Source organism: Lepisma saccharinum, chromosome 1 (genome assembly GCF_977018435.1).
Source record: "Lepisma saccharinum chromosome 1, izLepSacc3.1, whole genome shotgun sequence".
Taxonomy (NCBI): Eukaryota; Metazoa; Arthropoda; class Insecta; order Zygentoma; family Lepismatidae; genus Lepisma; species Lepisma saccharinum.
The window spans coordinates 166,429,962-166,457,935 of record NC_139229.1 but is presented as its reverse complement, the minus strand read 5'-3'; the positions used below and the strand labels follow the sequence as shown (position 1 = coordinate 166,457,935).

The following is a 27,974-nucleotide window of genomic DNA, read 5'->3' as shown; positions in this document are numbered from 1 at the left end:
CAGCAGCCGTATGGGAAGCAAAAGCTTTTACTCCCAAACAGAAGGGTTTGGTGAACAAATATCAGGTATTGATCAGTTCAGCGAAGTACAACATACCCTCGCAGTATGCTAAGGTATCCAGAAAAACATCGTAGAATATCTGGTAATAATCGCACTGGTTATTTTTATAAAACAACTAGCTGATTGGCCAGCGTTACCCGGGTGTTTATTTATCCCAATTTTCTATTAGACAGAAAGTAATGAATTCTAACTATAGTGCGAAATGTAACTAATTTTAATTACATGTAAATGCCGTCGTGAAAGTCACCAATTAGCTTAGCGACTCCGAAAAGTAACGATTCGACACTAACCTAGATCATTTTCGACATTTTATTTATCACCTCCTCTCACCTTCCATGCCGATAGGTGATGAACTTGAGTTGAACGGCATTAGTAGCGTCACTATTCATCTTAGCGACCCAGAAAACTATGGATCCCACACTAATATCGGTGGTTTTCGATTATTTTTACATTTCACCCCATTCCCACCCTCACTCCTAGGGGTGCCAGAGGTGTCTAGGAGTTGAACGGTATTAGGAGTGTCACTATTCATCTTAGCAACCCCAAAAACTATGTATTCCACACTAATATCGGTAGTTTTTCATTATTTTTACATGTCTTCCCTTTCCCACCCCACACCCCTAGGTCTTACCTGAACATTATTTCTTCCCAGAGTGTAAGTCATAAGTGTACCAAGTTTGGTCATCGTGAATGTCGCCAATTAGCTTAACGACTCCGAAAACTATGGATTCGACGCTAATCTAGGTCATTTTTGACATTTTATTTTTCACCCCTCATTCCAATAGATGATGAACTTTGAGTTGAACGGTATCGGGAGTATCACTATTGATCTTAGCGACCCCGAAAACTATGGATTCCACACTAATATCTGTCGTTTTCGATTATTTTTACGTCACCCCTTCCCACCCCCACCCCTAGGGGTGCCAGGGGTGTCTTACCGAACAAACATACATACACACACACATCAATTTTTATATACCTAGGTATATAGATAGATTGGAATACACAAAGAAATATTCACAGTATGAATGTATTTTTAATGCTCCTTTAGATACGTGTATATTGATACTGGGACTACACTTTGAAGTGTAATCAAAGCTATTTGATGGGACCCAAAGCTCCTTCATTACAGGATAAACTCCAGTCACTACGTTATCAGCGAGGAACATAGCTCGATTAGGAAGAGCAGAGAGCTTTACAAACCGCATCACAATGACATAAAATACTACAAGTAAATACGTTAAGCTGCACAATATGGTGCCATAGTTGTTAATGCGAGTATATTATCACCATTAATTATATAAAACGTACTGTACACAGTTATCGAGTCATTGTGGGTATTTTGGGTATTTTTGTTTTAAGTTCATTTTGTGCACAGATAGCTCAATCGGGACTGAACCTACAGTTTAAAGTGGAATCCGTACCACAATGTTCTTCCAACCGGGTATAGAATCAGGGACCTCTTAATTACAAGGCGAGGCCCTAATGACTCGTTCTGCTACGCTAGGCTGCTTAGATAAGACACAACAAATTAATGTTAAATAAACCAAAATTTGAAAACTAAATATTTCCCGTCATTCCTTGAGGCCTGGTGCGTCCTGGTGAGGCACGACTGCACCTGCAGATCTACCTTTACTACCAAACAACAGGACACTTAATATAAATGTAATTCGTTATTATCTCCATATAATTTTATAAAACAATGCACAGAAAATTAAGTTACATCACAGATTGCTGAATATAAAAGGTTATTTGATTTAAGTGTTCCAAATCATAACGAATTCTTCTCATTTTAAAATCTTGAGGCACTGTGTTATCTATAATAAGAGATGTTACAAATAAACATGTAGTGTTTGCGTACAGGCATCTAAAAGTATCTATGATGCTACCATACCAAATAAATCTCATAGTCGTTGGATATTCTATCGCGCGTGTCTCATCTATTATGAGCTTCTGATAATGAGTATGTGGATGGATCACGATCAACTTTCAAGTTTAAGTCGACATCTTCCTGAGGTGCTACGTATTTATCACCGTGTACACCAAAAGGCATGTCGTACGTTGCCTCAGGGATCATTCGTTTGGCATCTGCTGGTAAGGAGTTGTCAACTTCTTGTGCAGCAGATCCTGCTCCTCCGCTTCTTTCCATTATGGAACCCTGTTCGCTCCGCCTCATGTTGGACACATCCGAAATAACCTTGGAATCCACGTTCAAGGAGTCCTGTCTGGGGTAACTGCGCATCCTTTGTTCCCTGAGGCGTTTCTTCTTCCATTTCTCCAGCTGAGGGTCCTTGATCAGCGAAGACACGTTTAGGGCCTCCAGGGAAGGAGAGTATCGCCCGTTTCGCAATACATACAGGTCTTCTATTTTCAAGTCTTCGTGTGGATAATATTTGGGTGCGACAGAAGGAATATCATTATTAGCTCCTTGCTCTTTCATCTTGACGTTCTGCGGTCCGTTCTGTATTGGCTTTTCCTGGCGTGAATTAAAAGGTACTTCTTTCATGTTCTTAGTTGGAGAAACAATAGCGCCGGGAGAATTCTGGGTATAATTTACATCTTTGGCGTGAATGTCCGAACCTTTAATCGCAGGAACATCGTGAAGTTTATTCTTGGGTGAATCGTACTGAGAGCGATCTGCGCGGTCAGGTAGACCATGCTGGTAAATTTCCTTTTGTAAAACTCTCTCCAAGAAGATGGGATCTGAGTAATTAGGGTGCCGAAGTGGGTGGCTTGATGATCGAATTCCTTGCTCCTGTTTACTCGGATTTGATTCCTTTTGAGCAATACTGGCCTGTTCCGTGTAACTGGAAGGACCAGCATGTGGAACGTTTTTAGAATTATAGTCGTGCGCAGCAGGTGATGCTTGCTTCTTGAGAGTCCTTGTGGAGCTCATTAAGTCTTCCTCGTGCCTTTTCAGCTGCGAATCTAAGAATCCGTGGACATATTTCATGTTGACCCTATCTCCGGCAGAGAGAGAATGAAGTTGCTCCAGGAGTTTCTTCAAGACATCCGCTTCTGCTTTCAAACGAGCTACGTCGGACGCTGAGAGATATTTTTTTTGCGGCACAGGAGCGACAGAGTGGGAAAGATCGGACTGAGAGAACGCATCGTAAGGATTCTTCTTGTACACGAAGAACCGTAGTCTCTCTCTGTACGACGGAGGCAATTTTAGACAGCGTTCATGGGAGAGCTCGTCCTTCGCCAGCTGCTCAAATGCGAAGACCACGTCTTGCAGCAGATCGGTAGCCTTACTCTCGTAACCCATCTGTGCAGCGGATCTGCTCAGTAAGTGCGACTGAGCCGAACTCTGATGGTTAGTCGGGTATAGCAAGTGGTCTCTCTCATTCCAAGGCAGTGCCAACACTCCATCAGTTTCAGGGAACATTGCAAGACGTGAAAATATGTCATTCGCTACGTGTTTAGGAATCATGTTTCTCCTGGCTTTTGAAAATTCGGATTCGGCTAAAGGAAAGTACGCTGATTTGAAGTTGTACTCTGTTCTTGTAGGAGCATGCTTCCTTTTTGCAAAAGATAGCTTTGGAATACCGCCTAATAAAGCTTGCCCATATTTAGTAGTGTATGGATCTGCTGGGTAGTTTGAAATTCCATCTGAGAGCACATGAGGTGCAGCATCTGACATGTGATACCTTTCATTTAAATTGTTCAAGTACTTATTATATTCCGTAGCCTCTTCCACCACGGAATATGCTTGTGGTCTATATTGAAAATTTTGGTTGAGATCTCCATTAGATACACGAGAATCATATGATTGGATGGAACCCAGTCTTGATGATGGATCTTCTTCCTTCTTTCCTGTTTTTGTTCGCCGATTATTTGTTTCCGGTCCATGAGATTCAGTCAACTTGCTGATAACTTTCGATTTCCCATCCTGTGAACTTGAGTCTGAGCTGCTTTTATCTTTGGAAGTTTCCAATCCCTTAATTTCAATATTCTGCATCAAATTTTGGATTTTACGGCGATCATTCACCTTGTCATTTTGTTCTTTGTTAACTAAACTACTTGCAACCATTTTATCTTCGCTGGAATGTTGAATCGGCGAGTATTTTTGTGATGTATCCGCGCCGGAATCGACTTGTTCTGAGGATGACAACTGATTACTAATCTTTTGTGTATCTATGTTATGTTTATAATCCTCTACGAAGTTTCCCTTTTGCCTTTCTCCAGACTCGTTGCTAACGTTCTGGTTGTACACTTCTAAGTTAACTGTTCCAGTATTGCCCAAGACTTTTTCACCGAAAACTTCACCACTGTTTGAGGCGTTTTCTGCACTTCGCAATGACTCTCTCTGTACGTCACTACCAAAAGATTCTACCTGAGGAGGGATTTTTGATTCTTGAGACAATGATTGATCTATTTGCTTGTCGTCGTTGCCGGTTGGTTGAAGAAATTCGTTACGATTGGATGGCGACTTGACAACGTAATTCAATGACTTTCCCTGATTATCTGTACTGCTCGACACAGGCGTTTCCATGACATCTTGTCTTTCTCCTCTAGCTTGCTCATTGGCTGTCTGTTCAGAGTTGAGTTTCTTCTTGGTGTCGTAACCTTCACCCGAGGACTTCCCTTGACTTGTATTGGGCCTATCTCCACTCAGAATACTCGAATCCGCTGCTTGCTTTGATTGGCCCGATATCTCTTGCGAGTCTTCATGGTAGCTCTTGACTTCGGGCGCTGGTAACGTGTTGTCAATGTATCTCCTCACCCCATCCATGCCCTCCAGTTTATCCACTATTGTTGGCGGTGTAGAAGAGATTGCGTTCGTCTTTGAAGGATTCTGCTTTAAGAGGTCATTAATCTGAGATAGAACCAATCCTCGCTTGTGGAGATGCTGCAGAAATGACATGACTTCCTTTCCTACATTGGGAGACTCTTTCTGATCCTCCGATGATTCATCTGTGCTTATACTTTTTGACTCACTGTTGTTTGAAGGTAAGCTGCCTAAAAAGTCTATAATCTCAGACAAACTTGCATTCATTTTGCTACCATTCGACACCTGAGGATCATCTCTGGCAAACGTTTCAACTGCGCTTACCCATAATTTCTGCAAGTAAAACGAATAGGATAAAACCATATAGAATAGGGAGCATATATAATTCTAGCAAACTAGAAATATTTACAGAGTGTAAAATGTGGTTGTCAGGATATGAATTCAATAACACATCTGCCGGAGGGAGGTACAGATATAATTTTCAATTTCATCTCGACAAGCCAAACGAGAGCAAGATCGAGGTAACTGTCTAGAAATCGACAACAGACTTCTCGAGACACGTCTGAATGTAGACGTCTGAAAATTGAAACAAGACTGAGCGTTACTGTCTTGTTCGAAATAAGTATTTGTAATTTAGTTTCGCGCAGTATTTTGGCTAATCGCGACGAAGATGATGAATGGTATATATGAAATTCATAAGAGGACGCACAAAGGCCGGAGATTGGATTTGGAATCTTCGGTACCGAGACTGAGGCCATTAAACGCGACACTTATGCGGTTCGTGAATTTAGTAAATTAGGAGTATAAGGCGTATGTGAACATTTAACCTAAATCACTTTAGTGTTGTTTAGCATGTAAAAGTCTATGCTTTATTACGCTATAATAAAAGTTTTCTTAAGAATTTCATGTGTTATTTTGAAACTCGATACGGGATCGAGACAAGAATTAAATATTAATTGGAGAACGAGAAGACACTCTGCCAAATATCCTATCTTTATCATCTCTTAACTCCAGTTGGCGATAATGTCATTCAGATGTAACAACCGCCATATTATAACTGGAGAACGGAACAAATGCGTCGTCAAAAAAGTTGGCATATCCAAGTGTCTTGTTGGACTTCTGCTCGATCCACATTTCACACTCAAAGGAAGTTCTAAGGTCAATAAGTGCCCTTCAAAGCGAGCAAACATTCTGATACAACTAAACAAGGAGAATACATTCACTACATCAGCCACTAATAGTATAGTGTAAGGTGAGATAATGTCGCATTCTTGTGAGTATATCGTTTCCACCACGTTTTAAGTTCAACCAATCCACTGGAAACCCCCTTATTACAGCTTCATTTTATGCTTGAACTGGATAGCGAAATGAAAATATTTCCTCGGCTTGAACATCTCGCTTGCCGTTGTGTAGGCCAGCGAGCGATCCGTGCGGTGCGATCTCCCCTCCTGCATCTCAAGGTCAATAAGAATCACAAGAGTGAGAGATATAAAAAAAATAGTGTTGGGTGAAAGGGCCCTTCGTTTCAAGCAACGACCTGCTATTCATTATGCACGATTAGAATGCCAGGTAAATGTGTGTTATATCGGAGACACATTTCTTCATTTTTGCAGAAGAAACTACTTACGGAAATGAGTTTCTGTAGTATTTTGAAAGTTCATGGAGGTATTTTCTCACCGTAGAATGCTGCACAACAAGAAAGAAGCACTTTTGATATAATAAACTTGCATTTTGTGCTAAGCGACAAGATTATGCCGCTGTTTCCATTATGTACCTGCAGATGGCGCGAGCGTTGAAAGTCAAGTGATCTCGCCAGTGTTTCCAAACGTGCCTTTTTTACCAGAATGTAATTTTTTAAATTTTTTTAACTATGCTTACCTAACCTAACCTAACCTTGTCGAAAATGGTTCGTGGGGCTATCGTGAATGTTTTTGGGGCTATCCGTCAATGGTTTTTGGGGCTATCGGGAATGGTTTTTGGGCATATCTGTCAATGGTTTGTGATGTCATAATGAACACGAAAGTAGGTATTTTTCGGTTATGAAGGTTGAAACACTGCATACCCACTACAAATCGACAAAAAACAAGCACGACGCGTGATGATCCACAGCTGTGCGCGTCATATTGTATGTTCCGCAACGGAAGAAAGGACCTAAAAGAATTACTCGTAATGTGAAAAATCGAAGTTATTTTCGTGTAAAAAGCATAATGACACCTTCAACTATGTTCCGCAATACACAATTGGTAAGCACGAACCATTTAAAATTGAAAATATCCGATAGAAATGTGTCTCCGATATAACAGACATTTACCGAATGCCACACTATACCGTTATTTATTAATCAGATGACAAGGGTTTGCCATTACACGAACGCGATCAACGAAGCCTCCGGAATCGCTCTCTCTCTCCTTTCCGCTTCTCTTTCGACGGTACAGTACTTCTGGTCTCTCTGCAGTTCACATATGCATGCGAGAGCAATCTTGCATAAAGACGACCTGTGGATCAGTCCTGCATTAGACGGCTAAGAACACAAGACTGATTTTTTTCAAAAATAATAAATAAATAAATAAAAACTGGAAGATTAAAGTTGCTGCAATGTGTTTTGTTAGTGTATGATACTAACCTATCCGTTCTACCAAAATATTTTGAAGACGCCTTTTTAGCGGAAAAATTACCGGCAAATTTGACGTCATATTCAGCCAATAATAATTACGTGGCAGTACTACTCACTTATTTTATCTCATATTAAGTTTGCATCCAGCATATCTCGTTGCCTGTTTTAATGGGAACAGAAAAAGGCTGATTCCGTTTCTCTTCTCCACACCCACCACAGCCACTAGAGTGAGATAACTTCCGTAACATCCCTGGCTATTATGCATATGCAGCTTGGAACCTAGTCGCAGCTCCCGAAGCGAGAGCCGAGCCTTAGGGGTGGCAACTCGGGCACTCGCCTGAGGCTCATTCATCAGGGGGCTCCGCGTCAGGACATTTCCATACATAATCAAAATAAAGTATTTATCCTCATCGGCAAATAAAATATTAAAAATACCTGTAACTTCACATTTACAATGCGTAAAGTTGCATGACTACGGTGTATGACTCAAGAAGAATTAGCCATGCATTATAAAGATTTGGATGGAACATTGAGCCATGGCAAATGTCGCGATATTGATGGCAGTGATTTGTGTTCAGAACTGAAAGTGTTCCGTTATCTCTTACCTCAGGAAACAAACAGCAGAACAAGATCCAACAATACATCTGGCATCTTTCAAACTCTTTTGAGAATTTTGCTGACAATACCTGTTACTATACCTAGTTTTGAGAGAATTTTTTGGAAGCTTAAACTTATCCAAAATTACTTGAGATTAACTACGTAGCACTGAGAAGAGAATTTCCTTCTCTCTAAATTACGGGCCGGCCCCTGTGCCGAAGTGGTTAGCACATCGCGCTAAGACGCTAGGGGTCCCGGGTTCGAATCCCGGCCTGGGCATGGATGATTGTGAATCTCCATTCATCAATTTCATCATATAATCACTCATTCCCATTTTCTCAAATTAGCCAATAGTGGCACAAAAAGGAAAGCAAAATAAAGCAAATCAATCACAATTCGATTACGGAGAGCTGATTGAAAATTTTGAGTCAAAGAGGACAAGAGAAGTAAAATTTTGGTAGACAAACTAATAGATAATGCCAATAAAGACAGTTGAAATTTAAATGGAAGTCATAAATGATACTAGTTTCATATTACTCAAACTATACAGCACTGTTTATTATTTGCGGAATCGACTTTTACACTAAGCAAGAGTTTATCCAGAATTTTCAATTTTGACGGGTGTATCTAAGAATCTGAGTGGGGTAAAATTATCAAATTTGCTCCAAAATGTTAATAGATTATTCCCTGTGCAAAGGTTTAAGTATATATATCACCGAGATCCCCGATTTTTAACATTAATCTGAACAATTTTCATTATAGGCTCCGCGGATGCTATGTGCCCTAGGCCGGTCCTGATCGAAGCATCGAATCAGCATGCGAGTCATTGACGTCATTTCAACGTTAACTATATCTTGGTCGCGCTCCGTATATTGGTAGATTCACTAGCCAGACTTTAGCAGTCAGCTGGAGAGGTTCTGAAAATATTCTCACCTTACCTGGGTTTGCTCATATATTACAGCTTCCTGTAAAGGGGTCTTACCCGAGAAGGTTACATTGTGGCTGTGGAGTATCAACATCTGCTTTCGTTACCACCTATAAATTTGGTCCGAATACAATTTCCGCATGAACATTTCCACAGACAGCAAGATTACCAAGAAAATCCGATTGGGCATCCTGTCGTACACTCCCCCTTCAAGTATCAGCAAACTTTCTTCATAATACATCTTCATTCTTTATAAAAAACGGGAAATAAATAGAAAAGAAGAAGTTTGCACGGCAACTTCTCCACATACCATGCATCACTTGTTTCGAACACAAAAGTTCCGCCGCATTAAAGGCAATCTACCGCAGGTGGTACAGCCTCCAGCATCCCTTCTTTCTCTTGATCCTCTTTAGCAAGAATAATCTCGCCATTATACTTTCATGTTTAAAATACAACTTGACACAGAGTTAAGACTCTGACGGTTGGCTTAAGTATAATCCATAAATCTTGCCGAGCTTTTTAATTCATTAAATACCACCGCGAGAAGGGGCGGCTTCAGGTTTATAATGAACAACTTGAAAACAATACGTGGAGAACTGAAACTGCCGCAAGAAAATCCCAAGTTTTAAGAACAATAATATAATGGGATTTTGCTCGTGCGAGGAAGACTCCATTGGGCAATTAATAACGTCACGTGTTTCCAAAGTGAAAAAGGAGGTAGTGGGTAAAGATGTTTCTCGCAAAATAAGCGTAAATAATGAAAACAAAATTACTTTCTTTACTCTCATTTTGCGATTTTTATTACAAATTTCTAAAAACTGTCATGATCTTATGCATAAAACTTGATATTATCTTCGTTGAACATTTGACCTGAGTGTGTATGTAATAAACTGACGCTCATACTTGAACTACTCTCGATTTCGTTCCTTTGCTCTGTCTTGCAGTGACAGAAATCTGCTTCTCTTTGCCATATCTTCCAGTGAAAGAATCATATACTCTTTTCCTTAAATCCCACTGAAAGAATCATATACTCTCTTCCTTATCTCCCAGTGAAAGAATCTGCTACTCTTTTTTTTATCACCCAGTGAAAGAATCTGCTACTCTTTTTCTTATCTCTCAGTGAAAGAATCTGCAACTAGTTTCTTTATCTTACAGTGAAAGGATCTTCTACTCTATTTCCTTATCTCTCAGAGAAAGAATCTACTACTCTTTTCTTTGTTTTCTAGTGAAAGAATCTGCTTTTCTTTTCTTTATCTTCCAGTGAAATAATCTGCTACTCTTTTCTTTATCTTCCAGTGAAAAGATATTCTACTCTATTTCCTTATCTCTCAGGGAAAGAATCTGCTACTCTTTTCTATATCTTCCAGTGAAAGAATCTGCTACTCGTTTCCTTGTCTTCTTTGAAAGGATCTGATACTCTTTTCTATATCTTCCAGTGAAAGAATCTGCTACTCTATTTCCTTATCTCTGAGGCAAAGAATCTGCTACTATTTTCCTTGTATTCTAGTGAAAGGATCTGATACTCTTTTCTATATCTTCCAGTGAAAGGATCTGTTACTTTTTTCCTTATATCCCAGTGAAAGATTCATCTACTCTTTCCCTTATCTCCCAGTGACATAATCGGTTGCCTATGGCCGTAGCTCACAGTAGAAATAAGCCAATACTTTCTTCTTCCCTGTCTCCTTAGGAGAAATATATAACATTACCCTGGTTCGAGACATTAACCGAAATCCATTCGATGATTCTTTACCCATAACAGTCACTTTCATCAACTTTCAGGAAAATTCAAAATTTTCTGAGTAATCCTGCTAACAAACAAACAAACAAAACCGAACCAAAAACATAACTTTCTTTATGCAGCCAACAATTCCCTCTCACAGTTTCAATTAGAACGCAATTACGTACGGTCGAGGATATTTATTACCGAAACCCCATTAATTACTCAAAATTCCGCGCGAGAGAGAATATTTTTTATGGTAGAAATTATCAATATATTGCTGACATAGCTTTGTGCTGCGTAAACAACTATTCCAGGATACAATCTGGACCACTTTCCTGTCGATAATTAATTTTCATCCTGCTTCGCTGCACGACCCGAACTGGAATCGATGTGGAAACTAATAAACAAAGGGTCACGCGCTGTTATTTGGGGGGCAGGAATGTTGACAGCTCACGGTGTATATTGTATATCACCTGAATATCAGATAAGATCGTATCTGCAGCTACAGGGGCTGGCACACTCAAACGTGCTTACATTTTTTTGTTGGAGATTGCACTTCTCGCCCCTTAAGCCTTAGCAACCTAGCATTACCTGAGAGTCAAACGGGTTACCTACAGTTCAGTAACGTTTCCTAGTAAAATCCTTCAGTTATTGTTGTTTGGATCTTTCTCATCCAAAGAATCAGAGCTGTTCTGTCCAACGTGTCAATTCGCATCAAACCAACAGTGACAGCTCGAGCTATTACGTGTTGAATTGGGCTATATGACTATATGTTTACCACATTTAGCTGTTATAGCTCTGGTAGCTCCTTAGATAGCATCCATGCCCAGGCCGGGAATAAAAGCCGGGGCGAGGTCAAAAGTCTGCCATTTAATGCGTTCGGCGTGTATATACACTACAGTGCCTTTCACGGTCGAGTTGGCGGCGGAGCAGCGGCTGGCGCGTCGGGCAACGAGAGCGCATCTGCCGGCATTTAGACCCACAGCTGTACGCTGACCTTGGCACTGGACGTGTTAGTGTTTCATTATCGAGATAGCTGGTGTCCAGTTTGCACGTGTTTGCGAAGTGTTAAGGTGTTAACAAGTGTTCTAGATTGTAACTTGTAACTTGATCCCTTGAAGATAAATTGAGAGTATTTGAAAATAAGATCCTTAGGAAAATATTTCAGCCTAAAAGGGATGAAGAAACAAGTGAATGGAGAAGGTTACATAATTTAGAAGTACATAATTTATGTTAATTTCCAAATATTATTAGATTGATGATTAAATCATGAAGACTTAGGTGAGCACGAATGAGAAAGGAAAAAAGAAGAGTTTACAGGATTGTTATTGGGAAACCTGATGGTAAGAGACCACAACGAAGATGGAGATGGACCTAAAAGAAATCGGTAAAGATGGAATAGAATGTATATAAATCTTGCTCAGGATAATTACAAATGGAAAACCCATATTGCTGCAGCCATGAACTTTCGGATTCAAGAAGGCTAGAGAGTTAGTTATAGTTAATTGGTATTCAATGTAATATAATTTCACATATTTTAGAAACCAAAGGTAGCAACATGGTATTCATATTGACAAGGGAATTCCTACAAAACTCATTTTCCTCGTAAGTTTACCAATAGCACTTACATCCTGTTTTACTTCAAATCTTCAATTATGCGATGCAAAGAAGAGAAGAATTTCCTTGACTTGATAACATAAATTTGTGCGTTGAACGAAAAATGGAAATGAAGAGCTGTGCTCAAAAAACCAAAGAAACACGCTTTTGACTGACGAGCGGGAAACATATTAGAAATCAAGGACGAAAATTATGAACAGCGAATGCATGCTTCAGAGGAGAGGGGATATTCAAAAGGAGGTGGAACACAGTAAAGCTCTTCCATGATAATTTTTGCTTTCTGATCATAAACGCTGTTGTAATTATTATTATTATCATCATTGAATGGTTAATTAGGTGCTCGGTTTACGCTGTCCCTCCGAATGAAAGATGGAATATATACAAGCCTGCGCCTCCTAAATTCATCGTGGATATGAGGATGAATCGCGAAATGAGACGAACCGGAAACTTCCAATAATTTTATTTTTTTCAGAATATGCTTCGTTAAGAAGGTCAAATGACAAGTTCCGTAATTGGATTGCTAATTGTTAATTTCATTACGAACGAAGAAAGAATGCATGGCACTTAATGCTGTGATATTATTGATTAGATCATCGTTTATCTTGTCCGCATCGATTAATCTCCTTATGTTCTTCTTCTTCGTCTTGTCGTATTCGTCCAGAATCGCGTCTATCTCTCCTGTTATCACAATCGAGACTTCTAGATTATCAATTCTTCTCCCTGAAATTTTAGAAATTAATGTAATTTTTCATGATCATCCAGCGAAAGCCGGAGAAATTTCAGCAATGTCGATTATTCAATGGATGTTGTCATCTTCATCCGATACAATTTTTGAAAAAATTTATACATTACTTCCGGGGGCAGGTGGGTTAAAAAACGCTTTACCGAAGGTTCCATGTTTTTTTTACTCTCTCTTGTTTGGCCGATTTTGAATTTGGGAGTTATTTTTTTTTTATTTTGCTTTTCGCGACATGTTCGACTATTCGCTACAATATGTTTCAACCTTTTCTGTATAAACGTTTCAACGTTCCGGTAAACGTTTCAACGTTCTGGTAAACGTTTCAACGTTCCAGTAAGCGCCACTCTGGACGAATACGACAAGACGAAGAAGAAGAACATAAGGAGATTAATCGATGCGGACAAATAAACGATGATCTAATCAATAATATCACAGCATTAAGTGCCATGCATTCTTTCTTCGTTCGTAATGAAATTAACAATTAGCAATCCAATTACGGAACTTGTCATTTGACCTTCTTAACGAAGCATATTCTGAAAAAAATAAAATTATTGGAAGTTTCCGGTTCGTCTCATTTCGCGATTCATCCTCATATCCACGATGAATTTAGGAGGCGCAGGCTTGTATATATTCCATCTTTCATTCGGAGGGACAGCGTAAACCGAGCACCTAATTAACCATTCAATGATGATAATAATAATAATTACAACAGCGTTTATGATCAGAAAGCAAAAATTATCATGGAAGAGCTTTGCTGTGTTCCACCTCCTTTTGAATATCCCCTCTCCTCTGAAGCATGCATTCGCTGTTCATAATTTTCGTCCTTGATTTCTAATATGTTTCCCGCTCGTCAGTCAAAAGCGTGTTTCTTTGGTTTTTTGAGCACAGCTCTTCATTTCCATTTTTCGTTCAACGCACAAATTTATGTTATCAAGTCAAGGAAATTCTTCTCTTCTTTGCATCGCATAATTGAAGATTTGAAGTAAAACAGGATGTAAGTGCTATTGGTAAACTTACGAGGAAAATGAGTTTTGTAGGAATTCCCTTGTCAATATGAATACCATGTTGCTGCCTTTGGTTTCTAAAATATGTGAAATTATATTACATTGAATACCAATTAACTATAACTAACTCTCTAGCCTTCTTGAATCCGAAAGTTCATGGCTGCAGCAATATGGGTTTTCCATTTGTAATTATCCTGAGCAAGATTTATATACATTCTATTCCATCTTTACCGATTTCTTTTAGGTCCATCTCCATCTTCGTTGTGGTCTCTTACCATCAGGTTTCCCAATAACAATCCTGTAAACTCTTCTTTTTTTCCTTTCTCATTCGTGCTCACCTAAGTCTTCATGATTTAATCATCAATCTAATAATATTTGGAAATTAACATAAATTATGTACTTCTAAATTATGTAACCTTCTCCATTCACTTGTTTCTTCATCCCTTTTAGGCTGAAATATTTTCCTAAGGATCTTATTTTCAAATACTCTCAATTTATCTTCAAGGGATCAAGTTTTCGCATCCATAGGCAAAATTACTGTTTTGTATATTTTAAGTTTTAGTTTCCTAGAAATTAAACGAGGAGCCAGAGAAAAAAATAACATGCATTTTCCGAATTAAGCCTTCTTTTCATATCCTCTTTAATATAATTTTCATTTGTTAGTATTACTCCCAAGTACTTGACATTGGAAACTGGTTCAAACGAGTAATTATCACTTGGTTTCGACCTTTGCTAACTTCCTTAGCTGCTTTGAAAAATATTTTAGCATTATTCTTAATTGTATTTACATCATCTGCATATGCTAACAGTTGAGTCACATCGTTTAATTTTAGTACTTCGTTAGTTTCTTTTACCTTCCTAACACCATATTCTAAGGCAAAATTAAAGAGCAATGGATATGTTGCATCTTTTTTTATAACCTATCATGAATTGTACATTTGCCAGACATATTAACAAGATTCTAAATCGATAATATATTTTATTTCTTTTGACGGAATCATATGCTTTTTTTTTAAAGAAAAGGATGGACATTTTGATTATATTCCCACTTTTCTCAAGTGTATGTCTGATGTGAAAATTTTGATTTTTACGTTTAAATCCACATTGATAATCACATATATTTTCATTAGCATATGAGGTTAGTCTTGCTAAAAGAATATGAGATATTTTTTTTATATTTTGTTGAGAGTAAAGAAAAATTCCACGGTAATTATTTCAGTTCATTTTATCACCTTTTTTTAAACACAGGAACAATTATGGATTCTTTCCACTGTTGAAGGTTTTCTTCTTTATTCCATATTAAACAAATCAATTTATGAATTTGACATATTTATTTATTTATTGAGAAAATTCCAGATACAGCACAGGTGGCTATTTTACACTGAAATTGTCAACAACGAGAAAGCAATAATAATAAGGAAAAAAAATAAGAGTAACAAAACAACATAAAAGTAAATATCAAATTGACAAAAAAATAAGTAAAAAATGGCACTATGTGATATTAATTACAAGCATTTCTTCTGATGGAAGATCGAAAGGCAAACTCGGAGGAAAATAGTACACCGTGTCCATAAATATACTGTCATACTTTAAAGTGGTATTACGTCGCTTTGGATAATCGTATTTAAATAAAATTGGTGACATTTGAAAGAAAAAACTCAAATATGTTTGTGCATGCCAACAATGGACACCAATATCAGCAATGGGCAACAATGAACGAGATCAAACATAAAAAACTGAACACTCCTGACAACAATGGACAATGCGGGTTTATTGTTGGATATTTAGCAGGCAGGCAGGTTACATGTGAATTGTTTCCTTTAAAATTGTGTTGTTATTACAGAAGATTTAAGAACGTAGTTGGTGTGTTTTAGAATATCATTACCCACAGAGTTTTGTGAACGTGTTGGTATTTTTTATCATTCCACGCAGAGTTTGGTGAAGGTTCAGCGTGCGGATTTAAATGGTTATGGCGACCCCACAAGAACGTAGTTGGTGTGTTTTACAATATCATTCCACGCAGAGTTTGGTGAAGGTTCAGCGTGCTTATAGGCGAAGGTTTCAAAATCAGGCTCCTTCACACACGTCAATTTTGAAGTGGTACCTGGGATTTTGTGGATCGTGGCTTCATATGTCATCAAAGGAAAGGCCATTCAGGGAGACCATCTGTCAATGCGGGAATTGTGGAACAAGTGCTTGTTCGTAGTCCTAAGAAGTCTATACGTAGTTGAACATCCCTAAATCCACCGTATCTAAGATCCTGCGTACGCGACTAAAGTTTCACCCCTACAAACTGCAATTAGTGCACAAGTTGAAACCTGATGACCCTGTAAAACGGTTAGATTTCTCTGAACATTTTATGTTACTAATGGAGGATAACGTAAATCTGTCAGGAAGAATAATTTTCAGTGATGAGGCAACATTCCACGTTGGTGGAAAAGTGAACAGACATGATGTAAGGATTTGGGAGAGAGAGAATCCACATGCAATTTTGGAAATTGAAAGAGTGAATGTCTTTTGTGCCGTATCGAAACGTCAAGTCATTTTTCTTTTGAGCGGCCACTGTGAAAGGTCCTGCTTATCTTGACGTGCTCACTGAATGCTTATTTCCACAATTGCCAAAAATGAAGGCAATAAATTTATTTTTCACCTCCTCACTGGCATTTACATGTTCGGAAACATCAGAATGAACGGCTTGGATTGGACGTGCCGGAAATGATGATAATGTCTTCTACAATTGGTCGCCGAGGTCACTTGACTTATGGATCTGTGACTTTTTTTATGGGGTTACATAAAAAGGTTGTGTCTATGTACCCCCATTGCCTCAAAAACCTGCAAGAACTGCAAATTCGCATCACTTCTGCAATCCAGTCCATGTTGGAGCGTGTGTGGCATGAATGGGAATATCGCCTTGAGCTCTGCAGGGCCACTCGTGGGGGCCACATTCAATGTCTACGAGTTGTAAAATAAAATATTTGAGTTTTTCTTTCAAATGTCACCAATTTAATTTAAATACGGTTATCCAAAGCGACGTAATACTAATCTGCGAGAAGGGTTAGAAATTTCGCATGAATCTATTTATAATTTGTGAATCAGAAGACGATGACTAACAGCATCAAAGGCTTTGGCCAGATCAAAATATATTACATCTAATTGTGAATTATTTGAAATGCATGTCTGTGAGAGTAAAACAGACAGGAGCTATCAGGAAGAAAACCATGTTGCTTAGAGCTTAAGTACGGAGAAACAAAATTTTTGTACAGTCTGTCTTTGATTACTTTTTCACAGATGATGGAGAGAGGGGAGAGTAAGGAGATTGGTCTGTAAGATGAAACAACATTTTTGTTACCACCTTTGTGAATCGGTGTGATGTTATCTTGTTTTCAAGCTTGAGGAAAGATGCCTTCCGAAAACATCTGTTCAAGAGAATGGAGAGGGGATAGCACAAGGATTGCACAGTTTTCCTGGTGAACATGGTGTTGAAATCGTCCGGTCCTAGGGCACGGTGAGCTGAAAGAGACGACACCTCATCGGGTGTAGTGACAAGCGTTGTTAGAGAGGAGGAACACACTGGTCTTACGTTTGGGTTCAAAAGGGGTGGGGGTAACATAACACACGCACAACCTCTGAAAAATTTACAAGTCGAGCGTTAAAAATTGCTAATATCTCGAAAACGGTGAGCACGAAAATAAATCAAAAAATCTCCCCAAACACCACCCCTTGTCGATTTTGGGGATGTAGAGTACGTGTACCAAAGTTTGGTGGTCCTAAAAGTTCAAGGGTGGACCAATTGCCGAAATTTTGATCGCTCGATAGAGACATGAGGTTTTTGCGTTAGCATGGGCTCAGTGTTCTTTTTTATCTCCTAACAAAATAAATATAGGTTATCATGGTTGACCCTTCTGTCGAAAATTTTCCAAGTCCAGCCTTAAAAATTGCAAATATCTGGCGTAATCCGCATCAGAAAAATAGTCCCCATTCCAGGTCGCATTGCTTTTGTCTGAACTGAACATCGATGAAAAGCCGTTCTCCTACTCTTCACTGAACAAGAAGATTTTTCCAGCTTCACGCAGCACAGTCGATTTCAAATACCGCTACAATACAATTTTTGCATCATGAGGAGCAATTTTTACAGAAAAACATCGTAACAGGGGTCCAAAACATCGTAGGAGAGAGGTCCCGTTAGGTCGTAGCAGGGGGGGCCACACACATTGTAGAAGATCACACATGAGTTTTAAAAAACACATCGTGGCAGATTACGCTGAGAGCAAGGTCGTAGTAGATTACACTGAGGGACCTTACAGTAAGAGGAGACAGCAGCCTTATAGGAAAATGTCGTAAGTCATTTCAAAAGTAGGTCAAAGGACGAGTTAGCATAAGAGCAAAATTTGCAGGAGGTAAAAAATAGCTTAAAAAGTGATGTCAGAGCTTTTTTTCTCTCCATTTTTCTCTCATTGTAGGTTAGTTTAGTCCGTAAAAAACGGACTACGCTGAGAGCAAGGTCGTAGTAGATTACACTGAGGGATCTTACAGTAAGAGGAGACAGCAGCCTTATAGGAAAATGTCGTAAGTCATTTCAAAAGTAGGTCAAAGGGCGAGGTAGCATAAGAGCTAAATTTGCAGGAGGTAAAAAATAGCTTAAAAAGTGATGCCAGAGCTATTTCTGTCCACTTTTCTCTCATTGTAGGTTAGTTTAGTCCGTAAAACGTCGTAAAATAAAAAGTAGGTCAAAGGGCGCAGCCAGAACGTTGGGTTCATACTACTGACGTTGGGGCACGATTTGAACATACTTCTCAAAAATCCCTCCGGCGCCTTGCACAAGAAACAGAAATTTGCATGACGTCTGCGTGGCGAGCTACCAGACTTTTAAACCGGAAGCCATACATTAGAAGAATTGAAAGAAAACATCAACAGAGAAATTGAAGTAATTTCAGAAGAGGAACTTAGAAATGCTTCCTTTAGAAATGCCGTAAATGTGTCGAAGCAGGAGGATAACATTTCTAACACCTCTTGTAAGAAGGCACATGCTCATTTCAATTGTAACTCTCAATGTAATTGTACGTGCTTATTTCATTACATAGCTAGTGGTTCCAGTTACGCGGATGTTGCATCCAGTTTTCCGTCAGATGCGCTCTCGCTGCCCGGTGTGCTAGCTGTTGTTCGTTCCACGCCCAACTCGACCGTGAAAGGCACTGTATAATGGTTTACATGCTTAACTACGTCAATTAATATTTTTCTGTTCCCTATTTTCGCCCAAAGAACACAAGTATAAGGAAAGATAGAAACAAACAAAGTGACTCCGGTGGCCGGTGTATCTCTGAGCTGTGTGACTGGTACGAGGGTTGCTATTTATGTATCCTGGGGGGAAAAAAAAGTATTATTGAAGATTGTTTTATTGTTTTTCAAAATGTTCTCCATGATGATAGATGCACTTTTGCATACGTTTGAACCAATTCTCATAGCACTTTGTCCATTCCGATTGAGGTATCTCGAAAACATGCATTTTGAACGCATCAATCGCTTCTTCTGGCGTCGAAAATCGTTGACCACGTAGCTTATTCTTCACGTACGGGAACAAAAATAAATCATTGGTTGCTAAATCAGGGCTATACGGCGGATGACTCATCAATTCAATGTTTTCACCGGTCAAATACTGAGTTGTTTGGACCGATGTGTGTCAACTCGCATTGTCATGGTGAAGAATGATCCTGCGTCGCTGGTTGTTTTTTCTGATTTCCCCAAAGACTTCTGGCAAACAAAGGGTTGTGTACCATTCAGAATTGACGGTTCTACGATTCTCTAGTGGCACTGTAGCCACATATCCATTTCCCCCCAAAAAACCGGCGACCATTTGCTTCGAAGTGCTTCTTGCACGAAGAACTTTTGTTGGGTTTGGCTCATCTTGGAACACCCACACCGTCGACTGCTGTTTGCTTTCGAGCTCATATGCATAGATTCAAGATTCGTCACCTGTGTAGATGTTATACACGGCTTTTGAAGCACCACGATTGTATTTTGTGAGTATTTGTTTGCACCAATCGACACGAGCCTTTTTTTGAGCGATTGTCAAATTATGCGGGATCCAACGTGAATAAATCCTCTTCACGGCTAATTGATCATGCAATATATTGTATGCTACTCATACTAATGTCACATGACGATCTTGCATTATCAGTTCTCGCACAGCATCAATGTTTTCTGGCACAACAACAGATTTTGGACGGCCTTCTTTAGATTCGTCCGTAAGCGAACGACGGCCACGATTGAATTCACTAAACCAGTGATATACAGTGCTTTTAGATGGTGCTTCATCGCCAAAAGTCGAAGTGAATTTATCATCGATGCACTGTTGTTCAGATAATCCACGTCGAATGTCGTAGAAAATCATTGCTCGAAAATGTTCGGGTTTATTCCATTGTTGGCCTCCGGTGAAATTTTCAAGTCCCTGTAACAAACAAAAATAGCATCCGTAAGCAGAACGTTCTGGGTACATATACCATAGAAATGTCCAACTTTACGATGGATATATTAGATGTTACCTAGCAACATTAGTGTTGCCAGTTCCGGATACATAAATAGCAATCTATGTACATTGATTTATAGCTTAATTACATCGTGATGTTCGTTCTGCCGTGTGTACGTCAGTGTAAAAGTTCGGCCGGAACCGTATCCAATGTGAGCATTATCTGAGGATATTTTTCAGATTTGGCTGATACGTACTCCAAAATTAGATCGCGATTGTCAAATAAAATTCTTTAACTTTTGCCCCACAAAATGTCCACGTAACTGTATTTCTAAATATGATTACGATTTTGCAATTTATGACGATTAATGCATTAGAATCCATGTGGAAATGCAAGTGTTTGTTAGTTAGTTCATGTTCCCATTGTATCTCTAGCTTTCTCTCCCAGTGGAATATACGATAGGTCCAAGCACAATGTTCCTAGCTATGTCAAGATTCGAACCAGGCTCCTTCAGTTTCGCACGACTCTAAACTAACCTTTCCGCCACGCAGGCTGGTAATTACGTTAGCTGCAATGTTGCAAGTAGATCTCTTTCGACAGAACATTACAGAGCCTTTCGCTTAGCCTCGCCTCAGAATGAACTTCAACCTTACATAAACAGGCTTTATATCAATGGATGAATAATTCCGAAACATTTGTGTGCGGTTTCTTCCCTTCCATCTCTCTTCCAACCCCTCCTGCTAACTTTTTCGATTGTCCTCCTCGACTGTCACACTTTAAATTTCCTTCTCTGCAATTTATCCTTCAAAGTCTAATTTCCAGAAGGCAGACTCATTGCAGACATTAGCGTCAGACTTCATTTATCAACGCAGCTTCTGTCGAAGAGACAGAGACAGAGAGAGATAGAGAGGGGGGGGGAGGGAGAATCTTCAGGGAGAACTCCAACTGCGCTTCAAACCTAAGACATTTCATGTCAGAACATTTATTCAGTAATGGATTCAAAGAGATCGCATTTTTCTTCCTATTGGGCACGCTTCAAGCAGGGACAAAAGAACGGGAAGATCATGGCGTAACTGGTTTAATTTTCGTTGACATGGAAGAGTATAAATCCTACTCCAGGATGTATATTCGTTCCTGTATAGTGGCGGACCCCGAGATGGGACAGGAATGCTAATATGTCCCGTCGTCAAAAAAAAATTCGAAGAAAGAGGAAAAAAGTGGTCTCTTTAGATGGAAATAAGATGGAATAATCGTAGGTAGGTGATCCTTAAAGATGACGGTCTGGAAGAAATTTGGATGGCTTTGAGAGAAAGAAACATTAGTGTTAATATAGCGCACACATATTAGACGAGATGGACTCTTTAGCTCTCTAAATATTGTGAAAATCTTTGCAGGATATTTCTAGTAAATATGAGACAGATCAGTGAATGGATACCTGGGAGTAGTGATAAAGAGAAAGGCGGCCGAATTGTGGTGCTGATCATATCATCTCTAATATGGCCGGAATCGAGAATCTGTGGTGTCTTACCACTACTTGCCCTGTGGGTCTTGATGGTACTCTTTACGAAGGTACTAATGGGTACAAAAAGGGAAATTTTTGATTACTTCGGGCAGGTGACTGCAACTTGTAGTAGTTTTGTCCAGTAGGAAGTAAACGTGGATTGTGATCTTTTCCAGTTCCTCAAATATTCGCTTGTGTACAAATATATTTTATTAAACCTAACACTAAAATGTATGCAACTGAAAATAAAAATGTAGCGCTAGGCACCCATATCTCCTGAGGTTTGTTCCACAAAAATGTATTCTATACAAAGTTGACATTACTGCAGGTTTTTGTGTAATGTTGCCAAGACATTTTTGTTAGAAGTACAAAGTTTTCTTGCAGCGAAATTAACAGAATGACTCTGCACCATCTTGAAAGGCGTTTACAGATTTCGCTCAAATGCAATTCGCGATTAAAATTACCACCTGAGCGCTAGTGTCGCTTCCAATATGGCCGCTCTGAGTAGGATGAATCTTTGTTTACATTCAGCAGTAGTACAAAATAGCAGCGCGTTGTCATGACTGGTATGGTAGAAAACGTTTAAATTACGCATTATTTTTAAATATTGCGAATGCGATGTGAATTTCAGGTACTCTAACAAACGTGAAGCTGTACTGAGAACGAAGTATTTAATTATGATAGGCAAAAATAACACGGAAAATGCAGACGAAACTATGTCCAAAGCAGTGCTGTATCATCTGCACGTCTTTTGTAACTGGGGTTCTCGGAAATTATTTGAAAATAAAGGAATTGAAATTGACCTGTACTTGAAAAGCTCGGACGGGAGAAAATTGCGAACATATCGTTGCAGTTCTTTCTCGAAAGAGAAAGGCTGGTTTAATAATAATATTCACGATTTCATGACCAGGCTATACTCACTGAAAAAGGACATCGTACTGAATGAAACAGTAACATTATCATGTCCACTTTTATTTCTGGTTACATTTGACATTAATTCATTCTCAAACTATTTTCATCTTCTCTCTTAATCGACTTGCACCTGTTCCAAATTTCACACATACGTAATACCGGTAATACATGGGCGCGTTGGGTAAGACGCTTCATGATTTTTCGAAAAAAAAAAAGCTTTATTTATAAAGTACAATTTAAAACTTTACTTTCATGGTAATATATATTTATCTCTCGAAAAATAAAGTAAGCGGACTCGTGCATTCTTCGTAATTTCCTTGCCGGATTACAGTGTTATATCCCCCCATACCAATCTTCTGTCAATTACGTTTTCCCTGATTTATTAACAAATTTCATTTTGTTGATTCCACAGGGTGGAAACACATGAAAACTTTTAATTTGTTCTGACCCATAAAACGATTTAGAGCAAAAAAAAAAAAACCTGAACAGTAGACCTTACCCTCTCGAATATTCCCCATGCTTTAAACGACTTCAACACAACGTATCCTACTTAGATTACTTCCTGAAAATCCCACCAGATGGCATATCTGTTAATTTTAATCGCGAATACCAGACTAGTTAGTCCTCAAAGGTTACTAACTGCTATAAAAAACGGTACTTCCTAATAGCTTCCAAATTTACTGAAGTTTCTCTGACTGACGACGTCTCAAGAGTCTTTACCCCAATTCGATATATTGCGACGTTACCAAATTGTAGCCAAAGAAGTGAAACTCCAAATAACTTTAGGCTAAACAGAGGCCAATTGTGAATTGCGTCTAATTCTACAACACACACCTGTTATTACTTAAAACTTAAGAGATGGCTTAAAACTGTAATCTTCCCTCCCTGTGAAGAATGAAAGTTAAGGCGAAGGGGATTAAAACAGCTAAAAATAGAAGAAAAAATCAACCCACCTCCAATCAGCACTTTGATTATATGCACCAATCAGGAGAAAGAGAGGGGGAGAATACATAACAGGGGAGCTCTATGCAAAATGACCACCTGTTGTTAGCTGTGGGGATTTTTGGTAGCAGATGTTGGGAATAGATTGCTTCGGTATTCGAACCAGCTAAAACTACAGCGGCGGTAACGGTGCCGGGGGAGGGGGCAAATAAAGAACAAAGGAAGGGGTTGAAAGGGGTGCTGGCTGAAACTCCCGCACGTTGAGACAGGCAAGGTCGTTATCACTCACATTACATCGAAACAGTCGTACATTTTCTCGCACGGAACATGTCCGCAGCCATGTTTTTTTTCAAGTCTAGCTCGGCGAATTGCCTTCCATTCTGCGCTGTCGGTTCGCTGTTTTCAATTATACTCGTTTTCCAGCGAGTTATAATTTAGAAGAATTTCCACCTGCATAAATTTCTCCAACACCCACCCACCTCCCCGATCCTCCTGTGCCGTGGAAAATTTCTGTACCGTCAACACATAAATTATTTCCCTGCGAATAGCCGTTTCCCGTTTCCAGGGTACTTCCATTCTTCTCCTCTCGCTCGGGGCCCTTTCTCCAAATGAAAAACGACCCGCCGAAAGTGCGGGGGGAATAATTTTCGACAACGGGTTTTAATGCAACGATCTATCGGAAAGCTAATACTGTCGAGTGAGTACAGATGCGAAATTGAGTAAGATATCGCATATCTAAATCATTCCCACCCTCCCAATCCCTTCTCGATTTTTCAAATCTTAATAATTCCAATCTGGCACAAGTAGAAGGCCCCAATTTCTATTCCGTATATAAAATGAAATATGTCAATGGATCTTAGTTTCTACTTAGTACAGGCAGATGCACTGTAAAAAAAATGTGAAACTAACACAAACAGTTGTTCCATGATGTCCACACCACATGTTTGTCAATCCCTTTTAACCTCCGAGGTTTTAAAATACTACAACTAAACAGTTGTAATCAATTATTTTCTTGTAGTTTACGGTTATTACAAGCATAAGAAAACAGTTTTTCGTTGTGGCGTTTCAGGAGAACACACGCTTCCTTCATCAGACATTTCACAGTTAAGTTGCTATATTGCAACAATGTAACATTGACAACATCCATCATATAACGGATTCTTTTTGTTTAAAAAATTGCTAACCATTGTTGTAACTGTATCTTTAGTCAAAATGAAAATAAATGTCTGATGTAGGGAGCGTGTGTTCTCCTGAAACGTCACAACGAAAAACTGTTGTCTTATGCTTGTAATAACCGTAAACTACAGGAAAATAATTCTACAATGGAAGCAATGCGTACATACAAGAAAAACTATTTGTAATCAAAACCACTGAAGTTAAACGTGTAAAAAAGTCTAACACCATAACATTCAACTCGGCCTTTCCGAAACTTATATTGCATTGGATAAGAAAGGCGGTTGTAGCAGTACACGGTCATCTCGGTGTGGCGCTTAGTTAGTCTGAGGCGAGAGGCGTTGCCGGGAAGTTTATAATAATATTTAATTAATAAGATATAATAATATCAAAAAAGAGAAAGGAAAATTAGGCAAGGGAAACTAGTTTGTTACCAAGTGCTGAAGCTGAATGTATAAGTTGATTAAAAAAATTAAAAGCTTAAATTTTAACAAATTGTCACTGTTTTTACCGTTTCTCATCGAATGTCAACCTCTGAACGTATTGTGAATGCACCTGCAAGTCGTTGACGTCAGGAACCAGGACCAACATTTCTTAAGATTAACAAAAATAACATATTTGCCTTTCCATTGGAAGTACTATCATAAATACCGAAATGGCTGCTACAAAACAAACACTTTAAAATAACATATTGTTCTGTTAACCTGGGATAGCAATCACTTATACTTTTTTTTTTTTTAAATGTTACAAACGTTGGCCAAAATGTGGTTGTGGACCACCTGGGATCACTGTTTGTGTAGCTTAGAAACAATTTCTTCTTCAGTGTAAAACTACGAAGGTAGGACGAAAGTAGAAGTACGAAACACATGTCTACAATCCCTTCACACCCTTAGAACAAATTTGAAGCAGTATCTCTCAAAAGAAGCGAAACGTTCAAAATGCAACTTAATAGTTTTTCAAACTTCAATTAAAATTTTCAATCAGCAATACCAAGATTCGATAAAATCCTTAAACTAGAGTGATAATATTTATGAATAACATTCACAAATATTATCATACAAGTTTAAAACGCAAACTTTTAAAAATTTAAGCTTTGGAATTTCTTTTAGCGAAGACGGTGTGAAGTAAGCTATAAAGGAAAATTTCCCCTCATCAATCAAATATTTTTGCACGCCAAATCGAAAATTTTGCAACAAAGTTTCGTAATATGCATATGATTGTGAAGAGAAACATCTATAGATATGCCAAACTAGCTCATATTACTAATAATTTATCAAATAATAATAATAAAACTTACTTGAGTAATGCCTTGGCCTTTGATTATGGTGGAAAGCAACACGGACACAGAAATAAATCTCACGATAGAAAAGTCTGGCATGGCTGGAAAGAAACATAACATGGATTCAATTCACTAAGAAAGCAATAAATATTATTGGAAGATATTGAATGTGAAATAATAAATAATGCTCACCAAATAAGATAAGGTGAATGAATTGCGGGGGGAAATATTAAAGCTTTCATGTGTTAAAACTGGTACATAAAAAAATATATACGCTATACTCGGGGACACGAGAACTAGGTGGCTCTGCTGAATTTGCGCTGTTGCCATATCACTGTCAGAGCCCTGTTCACAATTCTATATGCTCGGAGGTTTACAACAATGTTTGCTCCCGGATTGGTGAGATCTCGGATGAACAAAGCAACGGTAAGCCACACGTTTTGGACGTGACTTTCTGGTTTTATGAAAGTAACTCGCACAACCATCCGATCTCTACTGCATGATGCTCCTAATGCTCTTGAGGGAAGGTTGACAGTTGGGCCAGGCAGGCAACGCTGCATATTGTAGATACGTTGCCAAATCGTGCGTGCGAGAACGAGAGCTTCTGGGCTTTCTATCGCTTTATCGTTCGTCTATGTGAAACAACGGGGATCTACAGCCTGTGGGAGCAGCGAGGTAGTGCAGTCTCGTTACCCCCTCCATACCTTTCATGCGTGCATTCGCCTACCCTCTCGAGTCACTACTTGCGCAGAGGACTTAATTTCGTTTGCTTTCTCCACAGACTCCCGACACAGAGTGTAGCTCAGTTGAACGACTTCATGGCAACAGTTTACGTGCGCATATTATGGGAGGTGGCCAAAACGGGCACGTGGGTGCTGTAGGGTGATGTAATTTAAGCAGCGAATAACTTACAGCTCGATTTATCAATAAGACAGGAGGCTGGCGGTCGCTGAGCATGGTACAGGGTCAATTCGAAGGTCATCAACTTCATAAACCATAGACTCAGTTGAAAGGGACTGTGGCCACCGCGCTCGGCCACTTTTGTATATTGTTATTTTACGTCGCTTATCTGCCTCTTTCGGCTAATCGGGAGAATGACGATGAGTGATCATTACATAAAGTTCAAAAAGAGATACAACATGGCAGGACTAGATCTCGGAAACTTGGGTGGCGAGTTGGAAAGTCGGGCCCTTCTCGCTCGGCAAGCGAGCCGGCACTGTATTGTTCCTGAAGGGACAGGTGGACAAGAACAAGTCAAGATCTATCCTAGCTCTGCAAGGAAATATCCCCACCGGAATCGTGGCTGTGACCACCGAGAGACTATACTTTATCCCGGAAATCTGTGGAGCAAGGTCGCGCATAAAGGTAGAGAAGGGGAGGAAATCGAGTGGGCGGAGCGAAGCAGTATACGCTACTGCAAAGGTTGGTAACTGCAGTCGCTTTTCCCCCTCCACGCAATCCCGTTCCCCCTCACGCGTTCACTGGTCGAGCCTCCTCTTGCGCAGATTTCGATCGCAAGCTCCAGAGATTCTCGGGACAGAGTATAGTAATCTGAACTTTCGTGAACATAAAGTGCTATAGAAGATCATTTCAGCACCTGTTCTTCACTTCAGCACTTCGGTGATGATATACAATATGAGAGCCTTCGTCAGATCTATGAGCAAACTACAGTACGAAACAAATTTATATTTAATG

The 27,974-nt window shown here is 39.2% G+C and overlaps 1 protein-coding gene across 2 annotated transcripts in view; it reads right to left on the bottom strand.

Annotated features, from left to right (window-relative positions):
- Window positions 1-1,773: 1,773 nt before the first annotated feature.
- LOC146003717 (uncharacterized) overlaps window positions 1,774-27,974 on the bottom strand; it is a 543,857-nt gene continuing 517,656 nt past the window's right edge. For both annotated transcript variants that reach the window (XM_083142116.1, XM_083142108.1), the window contains 2 exons: window positions 26,298-26,380; window positions 1,774-5,125 (listed from right to left, as the gene is read on the bottom strand). In XM_083142116.1, coding sequence (XP_082998242.1) covers window positions 1,997-5,125; window positions 26,298-26,378 — 3,210 coding nt within the window. In that variant the 5' untranslated portion in view covers window positions 26,379-26,380 and the 3' untranslated portion in view covers window positions 1,774-1,996. The remainder of the gene's footprint in view (window positions 5,126-26,297; window positions 26,381-27,974) is intronic.